This window comes from Triturus cristatus, chromosome 3_2 (genome assembly GCF_964204655.1).
Source record: "Triturus cristatus chromosome 3_2, aTriCri1.1, whole genome shotgun sequence".
NCBI lineage: Eukaryota > Metazoa > Chordata > Amphibia > Caudata > Salamandridae > Triturus > Triturus cristatus.
In genome coordinates, this window is record NC_140584.1 from 98,429,784 (window position 1) to 98,451,800 (window position 22,017).

Consider the following 22,017-nt stretch of genomic DNA (forward strand, 5'->3'; position numbering starts at 1 on the left):
GATTGGGGGTTGCCCCGTTTAAATATTGGGATGATAACCACAGTGTGCCGTGATTGGGGAGGCCTGTCTTACAGATGGTATTAAAGTAGTTACACAACAGGGGGGCCCACAGATCTGGCGCAGATTTGTACAGATACATGGGAACCCCGTCTGGGGGTCTTCATTAGAGGGCTATTGTTAATTGCTCCACGCACTTTGTCTAGGGTGAATTCCAAAGCTAGAGGAAATGCCACCTCATGGATCTAGACACTGCTCAAAAGTGGTTGACCCATGCTTCTTGGATAATGGAGGTAATTACGGTGTTGGGGTTCACACCCACAGATTTAATTTTTTGTATGTTTTGTAAGAGAGTCCGACCCCTCTTTTCCCTGGTGTGCCTGTTGCTTTGAATGCTAAGGCAGCCGAACATGGATCGCTTGTTTTCTGCCTGGGTCAGCCCTAGTTTAACATTAAAGTCTCCGCCTACAATAATTTGAAATCCTTTGCGCAAAAAAGCTAGCTGTGCATCAAGACCAAGAATAAAATAAGACAACACATTAAGATTAGTAGTATGATCTGTGTCAAAATACCCATTTAAAAATTAATTAGGACAATACTCAAGCCATTGGACCAGTAGATAAAAACGGTTGAAATGGAAGGCTATCAGAAAGGATTGGGGTAACACTACAGCCCAGGGTCACTTTGAACCAAGTCGAAAGGCCCGTCCTGGCCCCGCCCGAGGGAATAGGAACAGCAAAGAACATATGAGAATAATACCCATCCTTGATAATATCCTCGGGGGCACAAGTCTCCTGGAAAAAGATAATATTCTTTGTGTATGTAGTGCCCCCATCTTCGCAGCCTATTTTGCTGGCAAGGCCAGCCGTGTTCCAGGAGAGAAAATTAACATCAGAGGCTGGGTCCAGAAAGGTAGTTGGGTTTATCTTATTAGGTGGCCTGAGTATCTCTTTGCATTGGGGGTTAGTTATAATCGAGAAGGGCATCAGAGTATGGGATGTACTAGGATGGGCCACTAAAGAGCCTGTACCACAGCTAATCTCTTTATTGGGGGTAGAATTTATCATGTTACAGGAGCTAAATCAATTATTTTTGGAGACTTCACCTAGGGGTAAGAAACGCTTATGAATGCGGATTGTGAGAGGTGATCGTTGAGGTACAATAGGGCATTTTTTTTCTTTTTGCCAGACCCCTATAGAAAAAATGAAGGGGCAGGATCTTAATCTTACCACTTTTGAGGTAGCCTTGCTGAGAGGCCTAGATTAGGTCCCTGGCCATCATGGGGTTAATAAAGGAAGCAATAATGCAATCCCCTCAATTTCCTTATGCATATTCCTAATCCATCCGTCCCTTCGGGCCAAAATGCCCTCAGGAAATAAACAGCCCTTCAGTCTGGAGTTCCCCTTAATCCAGTGTACAGTTCTATTAATGAGTTCTTAGGTATACTCACTCGCTTCAGGGTGCAACATCGGGACATTTGTCATAATGATTACATAAGGACACGCAGCCCGAGAAAGGTCACATTTGGTGGTGCAACCAGGAATTCACCCCCATAGGTTTGTCAGGATGGTAAGATTTCCTGCTAAACGGTGACCCCGACTAGTGGGTTGAGTAGTTCGGGTGCCCTCAAACTGGGGGGGTTGGGGGAGGGGGATAGCTAGGCTGGGTACAGAGATCACACTGGGCAAACAGGAGGAGAACTGCCCCCTCCCCTCGTCCAGGGACTGTTGTTCCTGTGCAGATTTAGGGGGCCTCTGCTGAAGGATGTTGTCACCCTCCCCAGCCACTTCATGGCCCAGTTTAGTATCCATATTGTTGAATTTCCTTAATGTGTCACAAACGATTATACAACCCTGGCAACTTAGACTCGATGAGGTTGATAATCTCCTTGCCAAACTGCTTAAACAAGCCCCTAATAGGCTCTTTTCAATTGGAATGATCATGTAGTATGGGAGTCTCCACAAGTGCAGATCTAGTTGAATTAGCAGTTTTTGAGAGTAGGCCATCTTTTCTGTTTAGTATGTAGCGGCACGGTTTGATTGACCGGCTGGACAGGACGGGAGAAGCACATTTATCAGGCTGGGCTGTATTCACTCACTCCTGACCAGTAAAGCTAGCTAGGGTTTCACAATCAGTTTGTAAAATGGTTAAGGAAAGTTGTGTCTGTTTTCAGAAATGGGGCCCAACACTCTTTTGGTTTTTTTCTTAGTCTAAAGGATGGCCTAAGTGTGCTTGGCTCCCTGTGGGGGGCACAGACCGCTCCTTTTTGTGCTACTGCTTTTGTGGGCTGCGATCCACTGGGAGACAAAGGAGCCACATGAAACCGAAGGGAGGGACTAGGAACAATCTTAGTTTCTCTCTTTCCAATTCCCATCTTCAGGTTTGTTTTTTCTGTTGGTAGCATGATAGGAACTTGGCTGCTCCTCCCACTCTCTCTTCCAACTCCCTCCTTTCACCAATAGAAAAGAGTGACTTAAGCTGGTGGGCATGGTTAGGGAGATGCTGGGGGCATTAATAGTTGTACCTAGGCCATCCCACAACCTCACCCACCAGCTTGAGCTTTGAATGGATCTGGGGGTAGAAAATCCCTCCCAGTGATTGTGATGTCACTAGTGATTTCACCTGCATATTAATGATGTGGCCTAATAGTAACCACTGAACCACCTCGTTCAGAATTCTGCTGGTGCCCAGAAAGCAGTACAAAAGGGGGTGGTGATGGACGGATCTTCAGAACCAATCAAACACTCTCACCCAGTCAACAGATCTGGGTTTAATCCATCACCGTTCTTTAGCCCACTCTGCCACCCCAGTTCAGACATGGCCATATGCAAATCAGTCTGACCCTGTGCCTCATGGGAACAGTCCAGCCCGAACTGCCAAGCCATGCCTTCCCTGGACCGGAAACAAGCTTCCTAGGACCGGTTTCTGGCATTTCAGCCGTCTTCAGCCAGGCTTGCTTGAATCCAGTGGCAAAGTGAGCAAGGGACTCAACGTCTGAGCATACCCTGCTAACTTATGGCGAACAAAGCAGTACAAAAGGGGGTGGTGATGGACGGAGCACCAGAACCAATCAAACACTCACACCCAGTCAACAGATCTGGGTTTAGTCCATCACCGTTCTTTAGCCCACTATGCCACCCCAGTTCAGACATGGCCATATGCAAATCAGTCTGACCCTGTGCCTCATGGGAACAGTCCAGCCCGAACTGCCAAGCCATGCCTTCCCTGGACCGGAAACAAGCTTCCTAGGACCGGTTTCTGGCATTTCAGCCGTCTTCAGCCAGAAAGATCTGGGCACCTGCAAACTCCTTTCCCAATTGCTAGGTGTTTCCTATTGGGCAGGTAGGAGACACCACAAAAAAACTACCACCGGACCATTTTGCCCTGTTGATGTATATGCACATCAAAAGGGCATCCTGTGAATACTGTTTCATTACTTATGTATATGTCAATAGGGCAGTGAAAGCTTTAAAACAGACTTATTAGGCCATCTGTAAACACCAACTGTAACTGGTGTTGGATTTCTCTTTTTTATATTCTTTCAAAGATACAGACAGAGGAGCTTGTAGCGCGTCTCTATGACCACACTAGTTAGGTAAGAACCCCCCCCCCCCTTAGTGGGTGGAGGCCAGTACTGTGGGTACAGCAACCTGCTGAACTGAGGTAGCAGTGCCGCGTAAGGAGCGCTGAGATGTGTTCCTGCGGCTGTGTTAAAATAAAGTGAAGAAAGAATGCATAATCCTCGCCTCGGATCCAGATATTGAATTACTTTTCAGTTCAATATGTGCTTATTTCTTAACATTTCTCCCCTACAACTGGTCCTCAAGGTGTACACTTTGCTGTCTATAAGGCCTACCCTGGTCCCCTTCTCCCCTTCAGCCTACTGTAAGCAGTCGCGGCCGGCATGACTCTCGGGTGGGGGCGAGGGGCTGCGCGGGGAGGGAGTTGAGCAGGGGCGTATAATTTTAAGTAAATAAAAAAAAGAAATTAACTTACCTTTGCGGCCGGCTCCGGTCTGTTCCCACGTCGTCCTGCATCCTCTCCTCTCCTCCACTCAGGAAGCAGGTAGCCTCCCTCCCCTAAGCCAATCCCAATGCTGCAATGGCGGCAGCTTTGTGATTGACTGGGACGCTGACTACACAGGCGCAATGGGGAGGCCTTTTTCTCCATGCAGGCTACATGGAGAAAACGGAGAGTGTGCATGACTGATTTGGTCGGCCCTGGGCTGACCAAACAGTCAGTGCCCACAACAGTGGGCAAGCCACTCTTCTCCAGCCCTGCAGCAAAACCGTCCACCCGCCCTCCCCCAACCAAACCCTTCTATTCATAATACAATTTTATGTTTCTGCTTCTCGCACTGCAAGAAAGCAGTGGGGCGACACTCATCCGCCCACATGGATGAGCCGCCCCTGATTGCAAGTGTTACTTACGAGCATTTGGATAACACACATGGCAATTTTTGGTTTCACTCCATACTTTGTAGATGGTTCTGGGATTTTCACCGACTAGTTTAGTTTGTTTAGCTGCTGCTTTGGAAAATGTTTACTTCTAAACGGTTGTAATTGGTTAATGTCAAAACTAACGTGTTAGATTCCATATGACATTTTTCTAATGTATTATGTCTGTAGATGCATGTGCTTTGGTGTTTATTTCAGTTTCACTGGTGTGAACGGTTGTCTGTTTGCATGTATGGCAGACTCTTCTCATATCTGGCATAGCTAGCTAATTATGACTCTTCATTATAGAGTTGTGCAAGTGACGGTGGTGTGTTCATTCGACGATGTACTGAATGGCCAAAGATGTATATTTTTGTGATGTGGTGGATATCTTCTTTAGTTAGCAATGTTTTGCCAACCTCATTGTGTCGTGCCATGTTCGGCACATGGGGCTGTGAAGAAGTTCTGTCTAACATGCTTTTTTTCTGAGTGAATTGGAGACCTGTCTAGACTTGACTGAATAATATGTATTGTAGAGTAATAAGTCTGATAATAGTATCCGGCTTAACTTGGCCATGTTAGGTGTATGTAGGGAGGTTCTACTTAATATTTACTGTTGGCTGTTAGTTTGTGGTTTAACGTGATGGGAAGTGCTGAGTGAGTTTGTTCATTGATAACGATAAGGCTGATCTGGGTTGTGCTGGGTCTGTGACCGACGTTCTCTTAAAGGGGTTTTGTTTGATGTTTTTTAGTGCCATTTGTTGGTGAAAAGTGCTGCTGGATGCGTCTGATGGCGACATACCAGCATTTATAAATTCCTTGGTTATATAGAAAACCAACAATTTTCTAAGACAAAACATTGGATAAAATAGATTAATCAGTTACAGCCCATGTACATGAGTACAGTGCGTATAAGATGAAGCTTTAGCACATGTGTCCGATGACACTTGTGACTTCTACAGTTGCTTGCTGTAGTAGAGTGTCTATTGGTTTTTGGTGTTATAGGACAGAGGGAGAAAGGGGAGGCTGACACATAGCTCAGGAGTGGGAGAGGATTGTGGGGGTTTTAGTATGTTGAGACTAAGAGCTTTTTACTTATAGGATCTATACCCACAACATCTATGAGTGTTGTATTCCAAATGAGCTGTTGTCAATACTCACAGTTCATGCAACACCTCCATATGGCAGAGTGTAATTATTCCAGAAGGTGCCATCAACCTCATAAACCTTGGTGCTGTTGTTACTGCAACAATCTTAAGAAAGGAAAATGGAGTCCTTTAAGTAAATGAAGCGTGCTTGATCTGCCAAGGAAGTTTTTATTTTGTGATCTTCATCCATTAAATGTTGGAAATGATGCTTGGCACAAAAGATTGTTGGTTTCAGACATGGCAAGGGGCTCTACTGTGATGCTTCATCAATTTGTAGGTGCATAGCTCTCAAGCAGAAGACTTGTTAATTATGTGGATACAACTGTTTGCGTAGACTGTTCACTTAAGGCTGTGACATCAGATTGATGAGCCTCCGGTAGAGATTGCTGTACTTCTGTCTAAGGTGGGTGAGGCGGATGGACAAGGTAGCCACTTCTAGACAAGAAATATGGTACTTCCTATAAGAGGTTAATGCACGCACTTAGAAGTCTAAAGTACTCACACTGGAGCAGTACATTAAGCAATTTCCCGCTATGATAGAAAACTTTGTTTTTAATCCTTTCCCTCTCCAGGCAGCCCTTATGGCATACATAGATGTCAAAAATGTCAAACACCATTTGTGCCCAGTAGCCATTATTTATTTTATTTTGTGTCTGCCAAACCCCCAGATGTGGGGCAAACATCCTGGTTTTAGAGTGCTGTGGAGGAGTTTGCCAGTGGTTGAACACTTTCAGGTACTGGCAAACTAATGAACTAGTGAAGTGGCCTGGTGCTCACTAATGGGTCGCCTTATAATTATACATATGATTGAGTGACTGACATGGCACACCTGAGTGGACTTGGGGCAGTTTTCTTAGCCTCTCCCATGTCCATCAAAGGAATAAGCTGATGGGTGGGGCTGCATAAGAAGCTAAGGGCAGATATGCCCCCAGCTCCTCTCTAGCTATGCTGACTAGCTCAGTCCACTGTTTTCTGGAGGAATGAAGGTCTCACACCCTACTAGTAGACAAAGTGAGACACGAAATAGGAATTGTAAGGTTGGGAACTAGGATTGTACCACCTAGCCAAGGTGTGGAAAGCCTACTCCGCAGTAGAAACCTTATGATGCGTAGAAGTTAAACATATATGGTTGTGGTCCACACTTTCCAAGGGCGATACCTGTGACCAAAAGGCAGATACACTAAACCTGCATTTCAGTTTCAGTTGCTTTTTTAATCTCCCCAAATGTTCTGCACCCAATTTATTCCCCGAGAACATCCAATATATTATAGTGTCTTTACACTCAAGAGACCCAGAAGAAAACAGATTGAGGTCAAGCGTTGGTAGGGATAGGTTTCTGTGCAAGAGACACTGAAGGAGATTATCAGATTCAGTTCAATGTATTCCACTGGCCAGCCAGCCAGTCAGGACAAAGGAAGTCAGGCTTATGTCTGCAGGTTCCATAGGTGCTACAGAATTAGAAAATGTAAAAAAGACTCTTCTCAAAATAATAGTTAATCTGCATCACACACACTTTTACATGTACCGTCGGATCAGTTTAAGGACTATACCCTTTGATTTTGTCAAGTTGCTTACAAACTGAAGTTTCAATCTGAAATTGGAATCTGGTTTGCTGTGAACAGCTGAACATATTGGCTTGGGGAGCTGTCAGGCAAGCTGGCTTTGTGAACTACATTTTGAAAATATTTTTTCTGGCTATGTGGAGGCAAGTTGAGCACAGTCCACCCCTAGAGGAACCCAGGCACGTCCTAAGGGTGTCAAAAGTTATTTAAACTTTTAAAGAAAAGTGAAATATAAGATGTTTGGTTTATGATTGTCATAGCTCTTGAACACTACGGAGATTGTAATAATTGTTTTTACCATAGGGGTATGAAAACAGTCATGGAGGTGATAGAAATGCTAAAACAGCTAGAGAAACTGAAACGGGGCGGAGTTATAGCAACAGGGTATAACAAAAAGCTACCCCTTTGCCTAATATAAGTGTGCTCTCAGTGGGAACTGTAGTCATGGTATTAGAGACAACGCATGGCTGCGGTCCTTGCTCACTCTCTGCCAAGCTTGGCCCCAGGGCACAAGAGGCCAGAGTTCTGGGAAGTGGGTCCTGAAGTGGTGTACATGGACATACGGCATGTTGTGGAGTTCTTGTAGCAGCTGTATGTAACTAAACACAATGCCATGTTTGTGCACAATATGGAATGGCTTTTTGGTATGGCTACAGGCTGTTCACTGTGGCTATTGTGGACATGTAGACTTGGCATTGGCCACAGCCAAGTCCAGGTCTCTACCGTAGAGCCCTCAGGGCATTGTCTCAGGTTGTGTCCTATGGGCAGGAAAATCTGTTGGTAGGGTGGAGAAGAGTACAATTCTTTACATACTCTTTTATGACTTCTAGGTGTTGACAGTAGAGGTATTGCTACAACTGCATTCAGTTACTGCAAAGAAATATATATATATATATTGGAATGCAGTTACAACCACCTTTCTCAAAACCGGAGAGCAGGTTCGCATACCACAGACTTACTAACAAAACAAAAACATTCAACCAGTCAGTTTATAGTTTGGATTCAAATGTTGGTTCTTGTGTGACTATTTCATCTGATCGATTTACATTAAAACAAAAAAGGAGCCCAAATGTGGAGCAAGCACTGCTTTTTGCACTGAGTTTGGTGTAAATTGTTTAGTGCTTTTTAGGTCTCGCCTGAGCCAGCGCTTTAGCGCTGCTCTGGCGAGAGCTTTAGTACACGGGGGATTTGGAAGTGCAAACTAGTGCTTTTCAGGCCTCCAAATACAGTGCATGTGCGCCGGGCGCGCGCACCATTTGTCAGCCTGCCGATTCACTTTCGCGGCCACTTTGATGTTCTCAGTTAGCCGCGCAGCCACTGAGAACATCAAAGCGGCCGCGAAAGTGCTCACCATTTGCCACCCCCTCCGTCGGCGGCTTAGTAACAAACCAAACAAACTGCTGGCCAGCTTCCTCAGAGCGTGACAGGCAAAAAGCTTCATACTAGTTTCAATTGTCTCCTGTTGCAGTGGTTTGTAAATGGTTGCTTCTGATTCATTTACAGACATTGTTAGTCCCTGCTTAGTAACGCATTGTTTAACTCAGTTTATCGAAAGAGCACTGGTGGGACGCCAGCTTTAGTAATAGCGGGCATTTTTAATTTATTTAGAGCGCTATGCACGCTTTTACTTTTACAATGGGGCCACACAATGCACCCTTTAAGATTAATAGCATGGGAACACATGATTGTACACTCAGCACACAAACATAATTTTTTTTAACTTAAATTACGTACTGCCCTACGAAAATGCACTCTTTTAGATTAATAGCACAGACCCACATTCAACAATCACACTTGCCCCCTCCCTCGCCCGTCACGCTGTAAACACTCGAACTATCAGCGCCTATTCCACAAGTGCCACGCCTTCTTTTACTGCTCGCCAACCACAATTTCCACAGCTTTTATATTTGTACTCTGGAGTTTCCTGTGTTGAAGGATATGAAAACCATCAATTGATTGTGTCCGACGTTCGTTCTGTCATTGAGTTGGTTTATTGAAGAGCAGCTGATTTTCTGAGATTAACATGTGCAATAGTTAATCCGCGAGCTGTATAAATTAGTGTCAAACTACGTTGCGTCCAAGAGCTTTATAGAGTCATGAAGCTTAGCGTCAGCATGCGCCCAGGCGGTGGGTAACTAGTCCTTAATAACTTAGAAATAAGATAATAAACAGTAAAATATTCTCTTTACTTTTATCATACTCGTCACTCTGGATCAATATTCATGCAATGAGGAGGGTAGTCCAAGTCTTTCCCTTGAGCCAATTACCTCATTCACTCCATATTCTATTTATCTTTCGCAAATGTCATGATCGTTCCTCAAGTACAGAATTAACAAGCATTTGCAATGCAATAGGTCTCGCATTTATGCGAGTTTATGCTACTGTCATTGTAAATGACAATGCCTTTTATTTGTTTTAAAAACCAAAACATAAATAAAAGGCATTGTAATTTTACAATGCCAATAGCTCAAACTCTTATAAATGCGAGACCTATTGCATTGCAAATGCTTGTTTCTCTATGTACATTACCAATTACCATTACCAACTTTCCCAACCCTCACCCCAAGCCCCTCCCTGTGCAAACACAAAAGCTGGAGAAAGCACTCAGAAAAACGGTGGCAGCGGAAGGAGAGAGCAGAAAAAAACAAGGCAAAAGCATGATAAAGCAGGTTTATATGTTGTGTCCCCATAGAGGGGTATATGAACATCTGGTGTAGTAGAGTTATACCTGGTGATGTGGCTTATATGTGGTGAATGATGTGGATGCCATCCAGTGCAAGGCAAGTGCTGTGGCAAGTGTTTTGGGTGTAGTCTGGTGCTGCGGAAAGTGAAATTTGATCCTGTGAAAAGTGAAATCTGGTATTGCAGTGTGTATGTGTATATATATATGTGTGTATGTAAATATATATATATATGTGTGTGTGTATGTGTATATATATATGAGTGTGTGTGCATATGTACATATACCCACACACATCCACTTTTCCTTTTTCAAGTTCCTATTACTGCATGCATGGCTGTATTCAATAATTTGTGGGTTTATAGCTGGTGCTGTGGCAAGTGTTTTGGGTGCAGTCTGGTGCTGCGGAAAGTGAAATTTGATCCTGTGAAAAGTGAAATCTGGTATTGCAGTGTGTATGTGTATATATATATATATATGTGTGTATGTATATATATATGTGTGTGTGTATGTGTATATATATATATATGAGTGTGTGTGCATATGTACATATACCCACACACATCCACTTTTCCTTTTTCAAGTTCCTATTACTGCATACATGGCTGTATTCAATAATTTGTGCATTGTAGGGGAGTTATTTGACGTTTACAAATCTCACCTTACCAATATAACCATGCATTATGCAAGGAAAGCTTTGATCTCCTTGCCCGAGAAACTTAAAGGGGGTTTTCAACTCCCTGCAGCTTATCTACAACTCAGTTTATTCAATTATCCAGCTAGGTTATGAACAGAGTATTTAATTATCCTCATTTCTTTTTGGAAATGGACATCTGCAAATGTATTTCAAAACGAAAATTGGATGATTTAGAATCTGATATTAAAGAAGAAAGGAAAGAATCTAGACATGGTGAACAGGAGGCAGAAGAACCAAGCACAAGCAGTTCTGCAGGTCCAGTTTCAGCTCCAATAGAATGTAGCCATGATGTTGATGCTCCTGTAAATGATTTTAGTTTGTATTTGAATTCATCAAAAAAAACCTTCAGATGATTTTAAATACAATCTACTAATAAATATGTATGCCCACCAGAAAAGTATGACTTCAAGAAGGATTCAGGTGGACCACGCTGTTTCCGTAATGTGTGGATTAATCAATATTCACCATGGCTTAGCTACTCTCTACAACTAAAAGGTGCAATGTGCACAATAGCACAGTTTTTCCAAAGCCAGGAGCAAGGAGCATTCATAACTGCGCCTTTCACTAAATATAAAGACTTCCATGAAAGTGCGTGCAACCATGTTTTATCGTCTTGGCATAAAAACGTACAGTGGACACAACTCACTTTTTGGCGATCAGAAAGAAACGGGAAATAAGTATTGTTTGCCAAATAGACAGCGCTGTGAAAAGGCTAGTTGAAGAAAATCAGAAAAAATTATGTCCAATTTTGTCCATTACCTTATTTTGTATCACACATGATGTTGCTTCACATGGAATAAAAAAGTACAACCGGAAACGTGGAAAGTCTATACTAATTTTGCAGCAGGAGATGTGATCCTAAAGAGCCATCTGGAAAATGCACCAATTAATGCATGTTATACATCCGTTCTAGTTGAAATGATTACATTTTGTAAAGAAACATTGAGAGGATCTAATATCCTTAGTCAATATGTCAAAGGGATTTTCAATCATTGCTAATGAAAGTGCTGACATGTCCGTAAAAACACAGATGTCACTTGGAGTGTGTTTTGTAGACACATGTAGCACTGTAGCGAAGAATTCCTTAGATTTGCAACCTTTAAAGAAATGGATGCTATCTCAATTGCAGTTATGGTTATTGATACATGTTCAAAATGTGAGTCAAATGTAGAAAAACTCCATAGCCAAGAATTTGATGGATGCTCTACAATGGCAGGAAAGGAAGGTGGTGGCGTTCAATCCATAATAAAGAGAAAGTATCTTCAAGCTGCTTTGCTCAATGTGCTGCACATAAACTTAATTTGGTTGTTAATGACCTGAATGCCGTCCCTGATATACAGGATTCTATTGGCACAGTAATAGACATCATCAAGTTTTTCCATGAGAGTGCAAAAAGAAGATCACTTATTCCCAATGTGCCATTGCTGAGTGAAACACGATGGACAGCAAAAGAGCCTTAGATTTCTTTGCTCACACTTTGAAGAGATTTTAAGCAATTAAGGTTACTGGTTACTACAGCATCAGGGATAGCACGATAGGATACATATCAATTGCAATGTTCCTCAAGCACTGTAAGCTTTCTCTTTTTCTTGTCCATAATTTCAAATTACTCATCAATAATAGAAACTGCAAGCATGCTGTTCAGCTTGGTATCCTCAAGGTGTGTAATAATGTGTGAGACCTTCTGACTGTGTTCCGTGATCACTGACAAAAATCAGAAAAGCAATTTAAGGAAAATGTTTTCAAATGTTCAAACTGTGGCAGAAAATTGAACATCGATCTTTGTTTTCCCAAACAATGTGGCCGCCAAGTATTTTGTTCTAATTTTGGTTCCTCTTCTGTGGAAGAATACTATCGCCAGTCTGTCTATGTGCCATTCATGGACTCTATCATCGCATCATTAGAAAGCCATTTTGGCAATGAAAACAAGAGAAATTTGAGTCCGTTCTCACTTTACTTAAAACACATTGCAAAAATTACACTTGAGCAATACAAATGCAATATTACAAACATCAGAGAAATTTACGACATTGAAAACCTGGAAGCCAAAGCAGTCACATGGTTTGAGATCTAGTCAACGGAGGAGAAGTAGTTTGACAGTGGATTTTTGGATTTGCTAAACCGCACAGATTTATTTTCATCAGTCCAGCAAGCAATTCTCATTGCTCTCACATTACCAGTGACCACTTGTACAGTAGGAAGGTCTTTCAGCACAATGAGAAAGGTGAAAACCTGGTTGAGGTCGACAATGGCAGATGATCACTTATCGGGTTTCGAGCAAAGATTCATGAAAACAAACAACAGCTGATTGAAAAAGTAATTGATAAATTTGCACAAGACTACAGATGCATACAGTTCCTTTTTTGAGATGACTTACCAATGAACAAAAACTGTATAAAACTACTCATTGAAAAAAGTGATTGTTATATTTGAGCAAGGCTGTAGATGTTTGCAGTTCGTAACCTGCAGCAGTTATCCAGTTTAACTTTATATGTTTTATTTTCCAACTTGGATGAGAACAGTTGGTATTTCATTTGAGTTAATATGTTTAATTGCATTTATTGTAATATATTTAAGTTTTTTTTAAACGTTTATTTTTCATTTTTACAATCCGTAAAATCAATATAGGCACAATATGTAAAAACATATGTTTGGGTGAGATCCACGACAAAGTGCAAGTTTACATAAACAGTACATAAGCACTTTCAGCTTTACCAGTTTTCCAACAACACTGAGCTTGTCATGAGAACTTCAGAATATCAACAAGCGTCCTCTTCAGCTGAACATCCAGTAGCATCCGAATCATGCTGATCACTCAGGTACACCTCAGGGTTCAAAAACATGTGACATAACTCCTTCCAAGTCGTGAGATTATCTTCTAGCTTCTCACCCCTCCTCCTAGTTTTCATATGGGCTTTCTCTGCCAGGGAGTACTTTCGCACATCCCTCATCCTGTCATCCAGAGAGGGGGAACGCTTCCCCATCCAGATTATAGCCACCCTGCGCTTAGGTAGGACTGAGAGGAGTTGCAATAATTTATACTCCATTTTACGCTTCTTGGGCTTCGTAACATGTCCAAATAAACATTGTAGCTGGGTTGTCTGTACCCTAAATCCGGTACCCTTTTTCATGGACTCAACCACCAGGGTTCAGAAGCGGTGTACCTTAGGGCAGCCCTACACCAGATGTAGAAAATCTGCCCCCACAGCACTGCCCTGTGGGCACGCATCAGAGCGATCAGGGTCGATGCAGCATAGGCTATCGGGGTCATATATGTGCGATGTAAATAGTTGAAATGTATCAACTTGAAGCACGTATTGCAAGACACTGTATACGTGAGTGTGCTTATCCTTTTCCACTTCTACTCAGGCAGGGGATCCATCAAGTCCCATCTCATCCCAAACAGGCCCTAGGTGGAGGGCCCGCCGTGTCAGCCCTTATGGCATCAAACAGGCGGGAAATAAGCCAATGACCAGAGCTACTGGTAAGCATTATGTCCAGCGTTTGCGTTGTTGGGACATATGAATATGTGAGCCATGCCGCACTAGCCAGGTCTGAGAGTCCGGCAAAATATAAATACTGGCCCTGACCCAGCCCAAAATAGTCGCAAGCCTGCTCGCAGGAGATGAAAGATTTGTTTGGGTACAGATCCGGCAGTACTTGACAACCCCCCTCCCTCCATGCTTGAAATGAGATTATTTTCTGCACTGGAGTAAGTATTCATATGGGAAGCTTCCTATGGAATGGTGTATGTTTTAGTATTCATTCTACAAACGACTACCATATTTTTGCAGTCTGAATGACCACATAGGGCATGTCACCAGAGACACCAGCACCCTCCATCAAAGCTGTTTAAAGACTATCCGGCTGGACTCGCCCCCTCAGAAGTCTTTTTCTCAGGTATCTCCCTCATCCAGCCACCGGGCCGCATGTTGTAACTGAGCTGCATAGTAGTAGAAATCCATCCTGGGGGCTTCAAGTCCCCCCTTCCTCATACTGCCGTGTCAATGTATGCATGTTAAAATATTTAAGTTAATACATTTTCAAAATAAATATATTTGTCATATATTTTAATTGTCATTCATATGTGCATGTTAACATCAAATGCAGATTCTACATTTTGTTTTATAATTCAGTTATAGTGCTTTGATGTGTGTAGGAATAATCTGGTGCATTCAATAGTGGTGCAAGATTAGAAATTGCTAATCAGACGATGGCAGCTTGGTCCTTCTATTAAGCTTGTACGTCAGGTTTCTCAACCCTTTGCATGCCTGTGCTTTTTTACCTTTGGCTAGAAGCTGCTCCTGCCTGCAGTTCTGCTTTTTTCTTTGCCAACTGCTAGAAGGTGTGATATCTGCCAAAGGCCACAAAAGAAAGAAATGGCTGTGGCATAACAAACCGATGGTGTAAGGGAACATAAATGACAAAGGCCACAAAAGAAAGAAATGGCTGTGGCATAACAAACCGATGGTGTAAGGGAACATAAATGGCCTGTTTCTTGCACCCCCAAGTGTTTCTTGGACCCCACTTGGCACACATCATGTTGAAGGATGGATAAAGTTAAACATTTTCCCCCTCTTTAAACATTTTCTGTGGACGCCCATGTGTACTGCGTTCTGAATTCCGGACGGGTGGATTTTGCGCTTTATTGAAAATAATAACAGGATAAATAGGATAAGATCTGTATGCAAGTGGCTTTTTGGGCAATTTTCTGAAGATGTATCGATCAGGGCCCTAGGCATTATCGTATTTTCTTTTTATTAATTGTCTTGGTTAAGAACTACTAAATAATTCTACAGAATCGCTATCCTTGACACTAATGTTCTTTGAAGTGTAAAAGAAAAAAATGGCAGTGAAAACTTCCACATTACTAAATCTTTATTCTTCCACGTGCATAAAATCTTTTGGTTGCACTATGTAACTAAGTTTTTTTATTGTGTTTTTTCTTTTTTAGTAACGTTCGATTTCTGATGATTGCAGTGGCATATGCTTTACCTTTGGGCGTGTTCGCCGGATGGTCTGGTGTTTTGGACTTGATTTTGACACCTCTTCATATAACTCAAGTAAGTATTGGGCAATTTTATGGGTTCACAGTCGCACCTATTCATTCTAGCATTGAGTTAAAACATTTTTGCACACTGTTGTTTAGTATCTGACTGCTGCAGTTTGTACTGTAATGTATATTGCATGCTTTAACCCGTTCCGTGCTCATGACGGAACCACTCCGTCATGAGCCACGGGTGCGCTGTGCTCATGATGGAGTGGTTCCGTCATGCTGCGGCCGTTGGCGGCCGCTCCGCCCACGCGGCGCTAATTCCCCGCCTGTGCGGGCGATTAGCGCAGTGGGCGGAGACGTGACGGAACCACTCCGTCATGAGCACAGCTCACCCGTGACTCATGACGGAGTGGTTCCGTCACGAGCACGGCGGCACCGCAACTGCCCCCAAACCCCCAGTGCCACGGCGGAATTCCTGCCGCGGCGAAGGGGTTAATGCAGGGCATTATTTGTATTTGTTTTTGTTATGACACTTTTCGTAACTCGCACTTGGCTTCGCTAATTTGGGAAGTGGTTCATTTTAAAAACTTTGGAATAAGACTGGTAGATTTGCTTTCCAACTTTTTTTTTTTTTTTAGTAGGTCACGTCACTCTTGCTTCAGATTAACGTTGTGATGTGGCCGCCAGGCTAAGTTTACCTGTGGGCCCTGCTGCCTTCGGTGCTTGCCATTTCATTACACTTCCATCCCTTTTTTCTATTTCTGATAACTGGTACACCCTCACTATACTGAATATGTAGCAGTGCCTAATTTGTAAAAAAAATTATTTCCAAGGACTTCGTGATGAGGCCACTGCAGCATGCACCACCGATTGCTCCTATTAATGCTACCAATGTCAGTACCAGCACAACTCCTAACCATAACACTTCTACAAGTGTGACAATTGGGACTGCTACATGCCCCCAAAGCTTTAAAAACTGCTTGGGTGACAGGTTTCAATAATTTTCAATGTATATTGAATCATTAAACAACTGTGATAGTGCTCATCCCTAAATTAGACTAACAGTGCCACTATGTGGCAGACTGCCATAGGTGCTGATGTTGACAATAAATTGCTGGTGCCTAGCACCAGAAACGACCAGCTCAAATTAAGCACTTACCCAATGGCCATCTCACCATATACCTTCCCTAATGTGTTGGGCAGAGGCAAGCAAGTGTCTTTAAGCAGTAGCCCCTCACTAGTTGACAGGCGGGCAACTAGAGCCAAATTTCCGGGGGGGGGGGGCTGAACAATTTCGGGGGGGGGGGGGCTAATTCTTCCAGCCGTAGGCAGAGTGGCTCTAAGAAGGGGTGAAAACACAACAAATGCCTCTTTAACTAGTAAATGGTCTTTTAAAGACCTGTGAAGTACTCGGGTGCGGCTGCAGCTGCAATTAGACGGTAGCCAGCTCGCGAAGCTGTCTCAGCCCGGGCTGACACACACGACGGGGGTGGGGGAGCTGAAGCCCGGTGAGCCCAATGGGTGTTGCGTGCCTGCTAGTTGATGTACTAAAATGGATGTGGAATGCTTCTGTCTTTGTAGCCCCCGTACATGTTTGCACCCAGCACATAAGTCAGGGAGGAAGACGAGGATTTTCCAAAGATCTCGCCGCCTTCATTTAAATAAACTCGGAAGTGTATTTATGAAACTGTCTGGGCCCAGACTGATTTTCTAATCATTTAGCCGCGCCTGTCCCCTCCTTTGAAAAGAACTTCATTTTCCGCTCTGCAAGCACCTTTAAGCATGTCACAAGCTGCAGTCACCCTACAAAAAATGCACCTCTTTCAATAATTAAAACTGTATTCATGCGTGTTTTTTGTCCTACTAGGTGAATGCCGGCTGGATTGGATTTTGGTCGATAGTTGGAGGCTGCGTTGTCGGGATAGCTCTGGCAAGGTGAGGGAATTCAGTTTTAATCTTTCAAGAATCGCTTCCGTTTAAAAAAAATTAAATCTGTAGTAGTTTTAATGCAAGTGATAAAAGCAACAGGAGAAAAAATAAAACAACTTCCAACCGTTCTTTTATTTATTTTTTATGTTCTAACGTGCAGTGTACAATCCCTTTACTTTCAGAGAATTCCCGTAAATTACTAGGTGTGCATTCACATTTCAGTTAATCATAGTCAATATAGGCTAGTATTGTGTTTTTTAACAATAAGGCAGACGTATTCCACGCCACACCTACAACTTTTTACAGTATCAACCTACCAACAAATACCAACATGCAGGGGTCCAAACGGGCCTGCTGTCACCAGTGCTGCTGAATGTTGGGATTGCCTCCTGTTCCTCCACCATCCTATACATTCTATACATCTCGCTCTTGCAAGTTCTTCTCCGTGTCTGGCTTTCTACCTTGTTACTATTTTCCCATCTTCGTCCTCCTCCTCCTTGCCCTTTTTTTTTTTAATTTCTTTTTTTTTTTTTAACCTTTCTCTCACTTGCTGTGTGTTAAAGTCTGATGATTCAAAACAAGTCCCGGTCACCAAAAATGAGTGCCACTACCCGCAACCACCGGCACAATTTAAACACTGCCTTTTTCTCATGGTTTTTGGAAGTCTTAACCTTCTTCAGCAGTAACGAAAATACCCTGCTGAATCAGCAATTCATGCAGGGTATGGGTGGGACACCCCCGCGCCGCACGGCCACCAACTGCTGTGTGTGCCCCCTTGCCTGCCCTCTGCCTCGCTGCCGGCTGACGCCGCTGGCGTCTGTTTCCGCCTGCTTTGTCGAAAATTTGTGCTTGCTTAACCGTTCTTCTCCCCGTGTTAACTATTTTTTTTTTTTCATAGCGTCTGTTCTCGCTTGTTTTGTCAAAAATTTGTGCTTGCTTAAACTGCTTTTCTCCCCGTGTCAACTGTTTTTCTTTTCTCCTGACATTTGTGCCTGCATTTTGTTCGTGTCTTTTTCAGCCCTTCGTGCCCTCCTGCCTGCCTGCCCGCTCCCCGCTTCCCGCCACCACCGCTGACCACGCCCCTTTTTTCTTTCTGTTCCCTCCCCGCTCCCGCCTCCCAGCTGCCCTGCCCACCCGCGCACTTCGCCTTATATGGCGACCGTGCGAACGCGCAGCGGTCACGCGCAGCGGGCGCGCCGATTGTGCGCCGAAGGCGCGCCAAAGGCAAGCCCGTCCGCGCCTGGACCGCGCCCAGTGCCAGGACCCCTGGACCTCGAAGACCCCGACCTACACGCCTGACGTACTCAGCCGCCACCCTCAGCGCTCTCAACACCGGCCGACACCCAGAATGCCATCAAGCCACTCCTGGACGTACCAACGGACCTTTCAGCTGCCACGCCTGCAAGTTCTCATGCATCCGATCCTGCCCCGCACCCACCAAGCCGAACACCAGCAGTACCCACCTCAAGTGCATCCTGCTCAACACCCGCTCCGTCCACAGACACGCCATCGAACTCTGGAACCTCCTCGACGCCACAGCCCCTGACGTTGCCTTCCTCACGGAGACCTGGATGAACGCCTCTTCAGCTCCCGACATCGCCATCGCCATCCCAGAGGGCTACAAGATCGTCCGGAGGGACCGAAACGCCAACCAGATGGGAGGAGGCATCGCCATCATCCACAAGAACACCATCCGTCTCACGACCAGCACCGACAACACCCTGACCAGCGCCGAACACCTGCACTTCCAGATCCACACCAACCCGACCACCACCCTCAGAGGCACCCTGATCTACAGACCCCCTGGACCACGCACCCAATTCAGCGAGGACATCGCCGACTTCGTCAGCCCGCTTGCCCTCCCCTCCGCTGACTACATCCTCCTGGGAGACCTCAACTTCCACCTGGAGAACAACAACGACCGCAACACCAGCACCCTGCTCGACAACCTCGCCAACCTGGGACTCAAGCAACTGGTGTCCACCCCCACCCACCTTGCCGGACACACTCTCGACGCCGTCTTCTCATCCAGCACAGACATCGACTTCAGCCACGCCACAGAGCTTCACTGGACGGACCACAGCTGCGTCCACTTCACCTTCAAGAGAACGCCGACCCACCATCACCAACAACAGGCCGCCCGCAGAAGCTGGAACAAGATCACAGCAGACCAGCTCGCCACCTCCCTGAGCCAGCACCCTCCTGCCAGCTCAGCGAACCCCAGCCAGGCCGCCGACAACCTCACGAAGTGGATCAGCAACTGCGCGGACGAACTCGCCCCACTGAGGACCGCGCCCAGCAGACCCGGCAGCAAGAAGGCCCCATGGTTCACCGACGAACTCAAGAGCTCCAAGAAGAACTGCCGAGCCCTCGAGAAAGTCTGGAAAAGGGAACCGACACCGGACAACAGGACCTCCTTCAAGCTTGCTACCCGGAAGCACCACCAGCTGATCCGCGCCGCCAAGAAAACAGCATTCAAGGACCGGTTGGACAACAACGCACACAACTGCAAGGAACTCTTCAACATCGTGAAAGAGCTTTCCAACCCCAGCGCAGGAAACAACGACATCACCCCATCGCAAGACCTCTGCAACTCCCTCGCCTCATACTTCCACAACAAGATCACAGACATACACAGCAGCTTCGACAACCAACCAACGCACAGCATGACCGAACAACCACCCCCCACCACCACCCTCCACGCCTGGACCCCGATCAGTACCGAAGACACCATCCGCACGATGAACTCCATCCACTCCGGATCACCGACTGACCCCTGCCCTCACCACGTCTTCAACAAGGCCGACGCTGTCATCGCACCCCACCTGCGAGACATCATCAACACATCCTTCAACACCGCCACCTTCCCGGAGAGCTGGAAGCACGCCGAACTCAGCGCCCTACTCAAGAAACCAACAGCGGACCCCACCGACCTCAAGAATTACCGCCCCATCTCGCTTCTCCCGTTTCCAGCCAAAGTCATCGAGAAGACCGTCAACAAGCAGATGGCCGCCTTCCTCGAGACAAACGGATCCCTCGACCCCTCTCAGTCCGGCTTCCGAGCCAATCACAGCACCGAGACCGCCCTCATCGCCGCCACCGATGACATCCGAGCCCTGATGGACAATGGAGAAACAGCGGCCCTCATCCTCCTAGACCTCTCCGCGGCTTTCGACACGGTCTGCCACCGCACCCTAGTACGGCGCCTCAGCAACGTCGGAATCCAGGACAAGGCGCTAGAATGGATCATCTCCTTCCTCGGCGGTAGAACACAGAGAGTCCGCCTACCACCATACAAGTCAGAGGCCTCCGAAGTCATCTGCGGCGTCCCCCAAGGATCTTCTCTGAGCCCCACCCTCTTCAACGTCTACATGAGCCCCCTCGCGGCCATCGTACGCAAACACAACCTCAGCATAATCTCCTACGCCGACGACACCCAGCTGATCCTCTCCCTGACCAACGACCCCGCCGCCGCCAAAGCCAACCTACAAGAAGGGATGAAAGAGGTAGCCGAGTGGATGACGACCAGCCGCCTGAAGCTGAACTCAGACAAGACGGAGGTCCTCATCCTGGGCTCCTCACCCTCCGCCTGGGACGACTCCTGGTGGCCTCCCGCCCTGGGCACCGCACCCAAACCGACAGACCATGCACGCAACCTGGGCTTCATCCTGGACTCCTCCCTCTCCATGACCAGGCAAGTCAACGCCGTCTCCTCGTCATGCTTCAACATCCTACGCATGCTACGGAAGATCTTCTGGTGGATCCCCACAGAGACCAGGAAGACCGTCACCCAGGCCCTCGTCACCAGCCGACTGGACTACGGCAACGCCCTCTACGCCGGCACCACCGCCAAGCTCCAGAAGAGACTCCAGCGGATCCAAAACGCCTCAGCCAGACTCATCCTCGACATCCCACGAACCAGCCACATCTCCGGACATCTGAGAGACCTCCACTGGCTCCCCGTCAGCAAGAGAGTCTCCTTCCGCCTCCTCACCCACGCACACAAAGCCCTACACGACCAAGGCCCGAGCTACCTCAACAGCCGAGTCAACTTCTACGCTCCCAAACGCCACCTCCGATCTGCCAGCCACGCCCTCGCCGCCGTCCCCCGCATCCGAAGAGCGACCACAGGAGGAAGGTCCTTCTCCTACCTGGCCGCCAAGACCTGGAACTCCCTCCCGACCGGCCTGCGCCTGACCCAAGACCACCTCTCCTTCAGGAAGAAGCTGAAGACCTGGCTGTTCGAGCAGTAGCGGCACCCCCCCCCCCCCCCCCAGCGCCTTGAGACCCTACGGGTATGTAGCGCGCTCTAGAAATGTCTTTGATTGATTGATTGATTGATGCAAATCTCAACCTTTATGGTAGATTAATCCACTTAATATATAGCTCCGTTTTAGACAGAAAAGTGCCTAATGTCTTTATAACGACTGCAAAATTGATTTCAAACCATGCAGCGAGACCTGTATTTTACAGAATTCCGATCCTCGCTTTTCAGTAAATTAAGAAAAGCTAATGGCCTGGCTCTAAATACGTCTTTCCTATTCCGGATGTATACAGTGGAATAGTAGGTTA

General features: G+C 45.8%; 1 protein-coding gene across 1 annotated transcript in view; it reads left to right on the forward strand.

Moving 5' to 3' along the window:
- SLC49A4 (solute carrier family 49 member 4) overlaps positions 1-22,017 on the forward strand; it is a 285,208-nt gene that overhangs the window by 190,794 nt on the left and 72,397 nt on the right. Inside the window, exons 5-6 of the mRNA XM_085647320.1 lie at positions 15,475-15,583; positions 17,384-17,451. Coding sequence (XP_085503446.1) covers positions 15,475-15,583; positions 17,384-17,451 — 177 coding nt within the window. The remainder of the gene's footprint in view (positions 1-15,474; positions 15,584-17,383; positions 17,452-22,017) is intronic.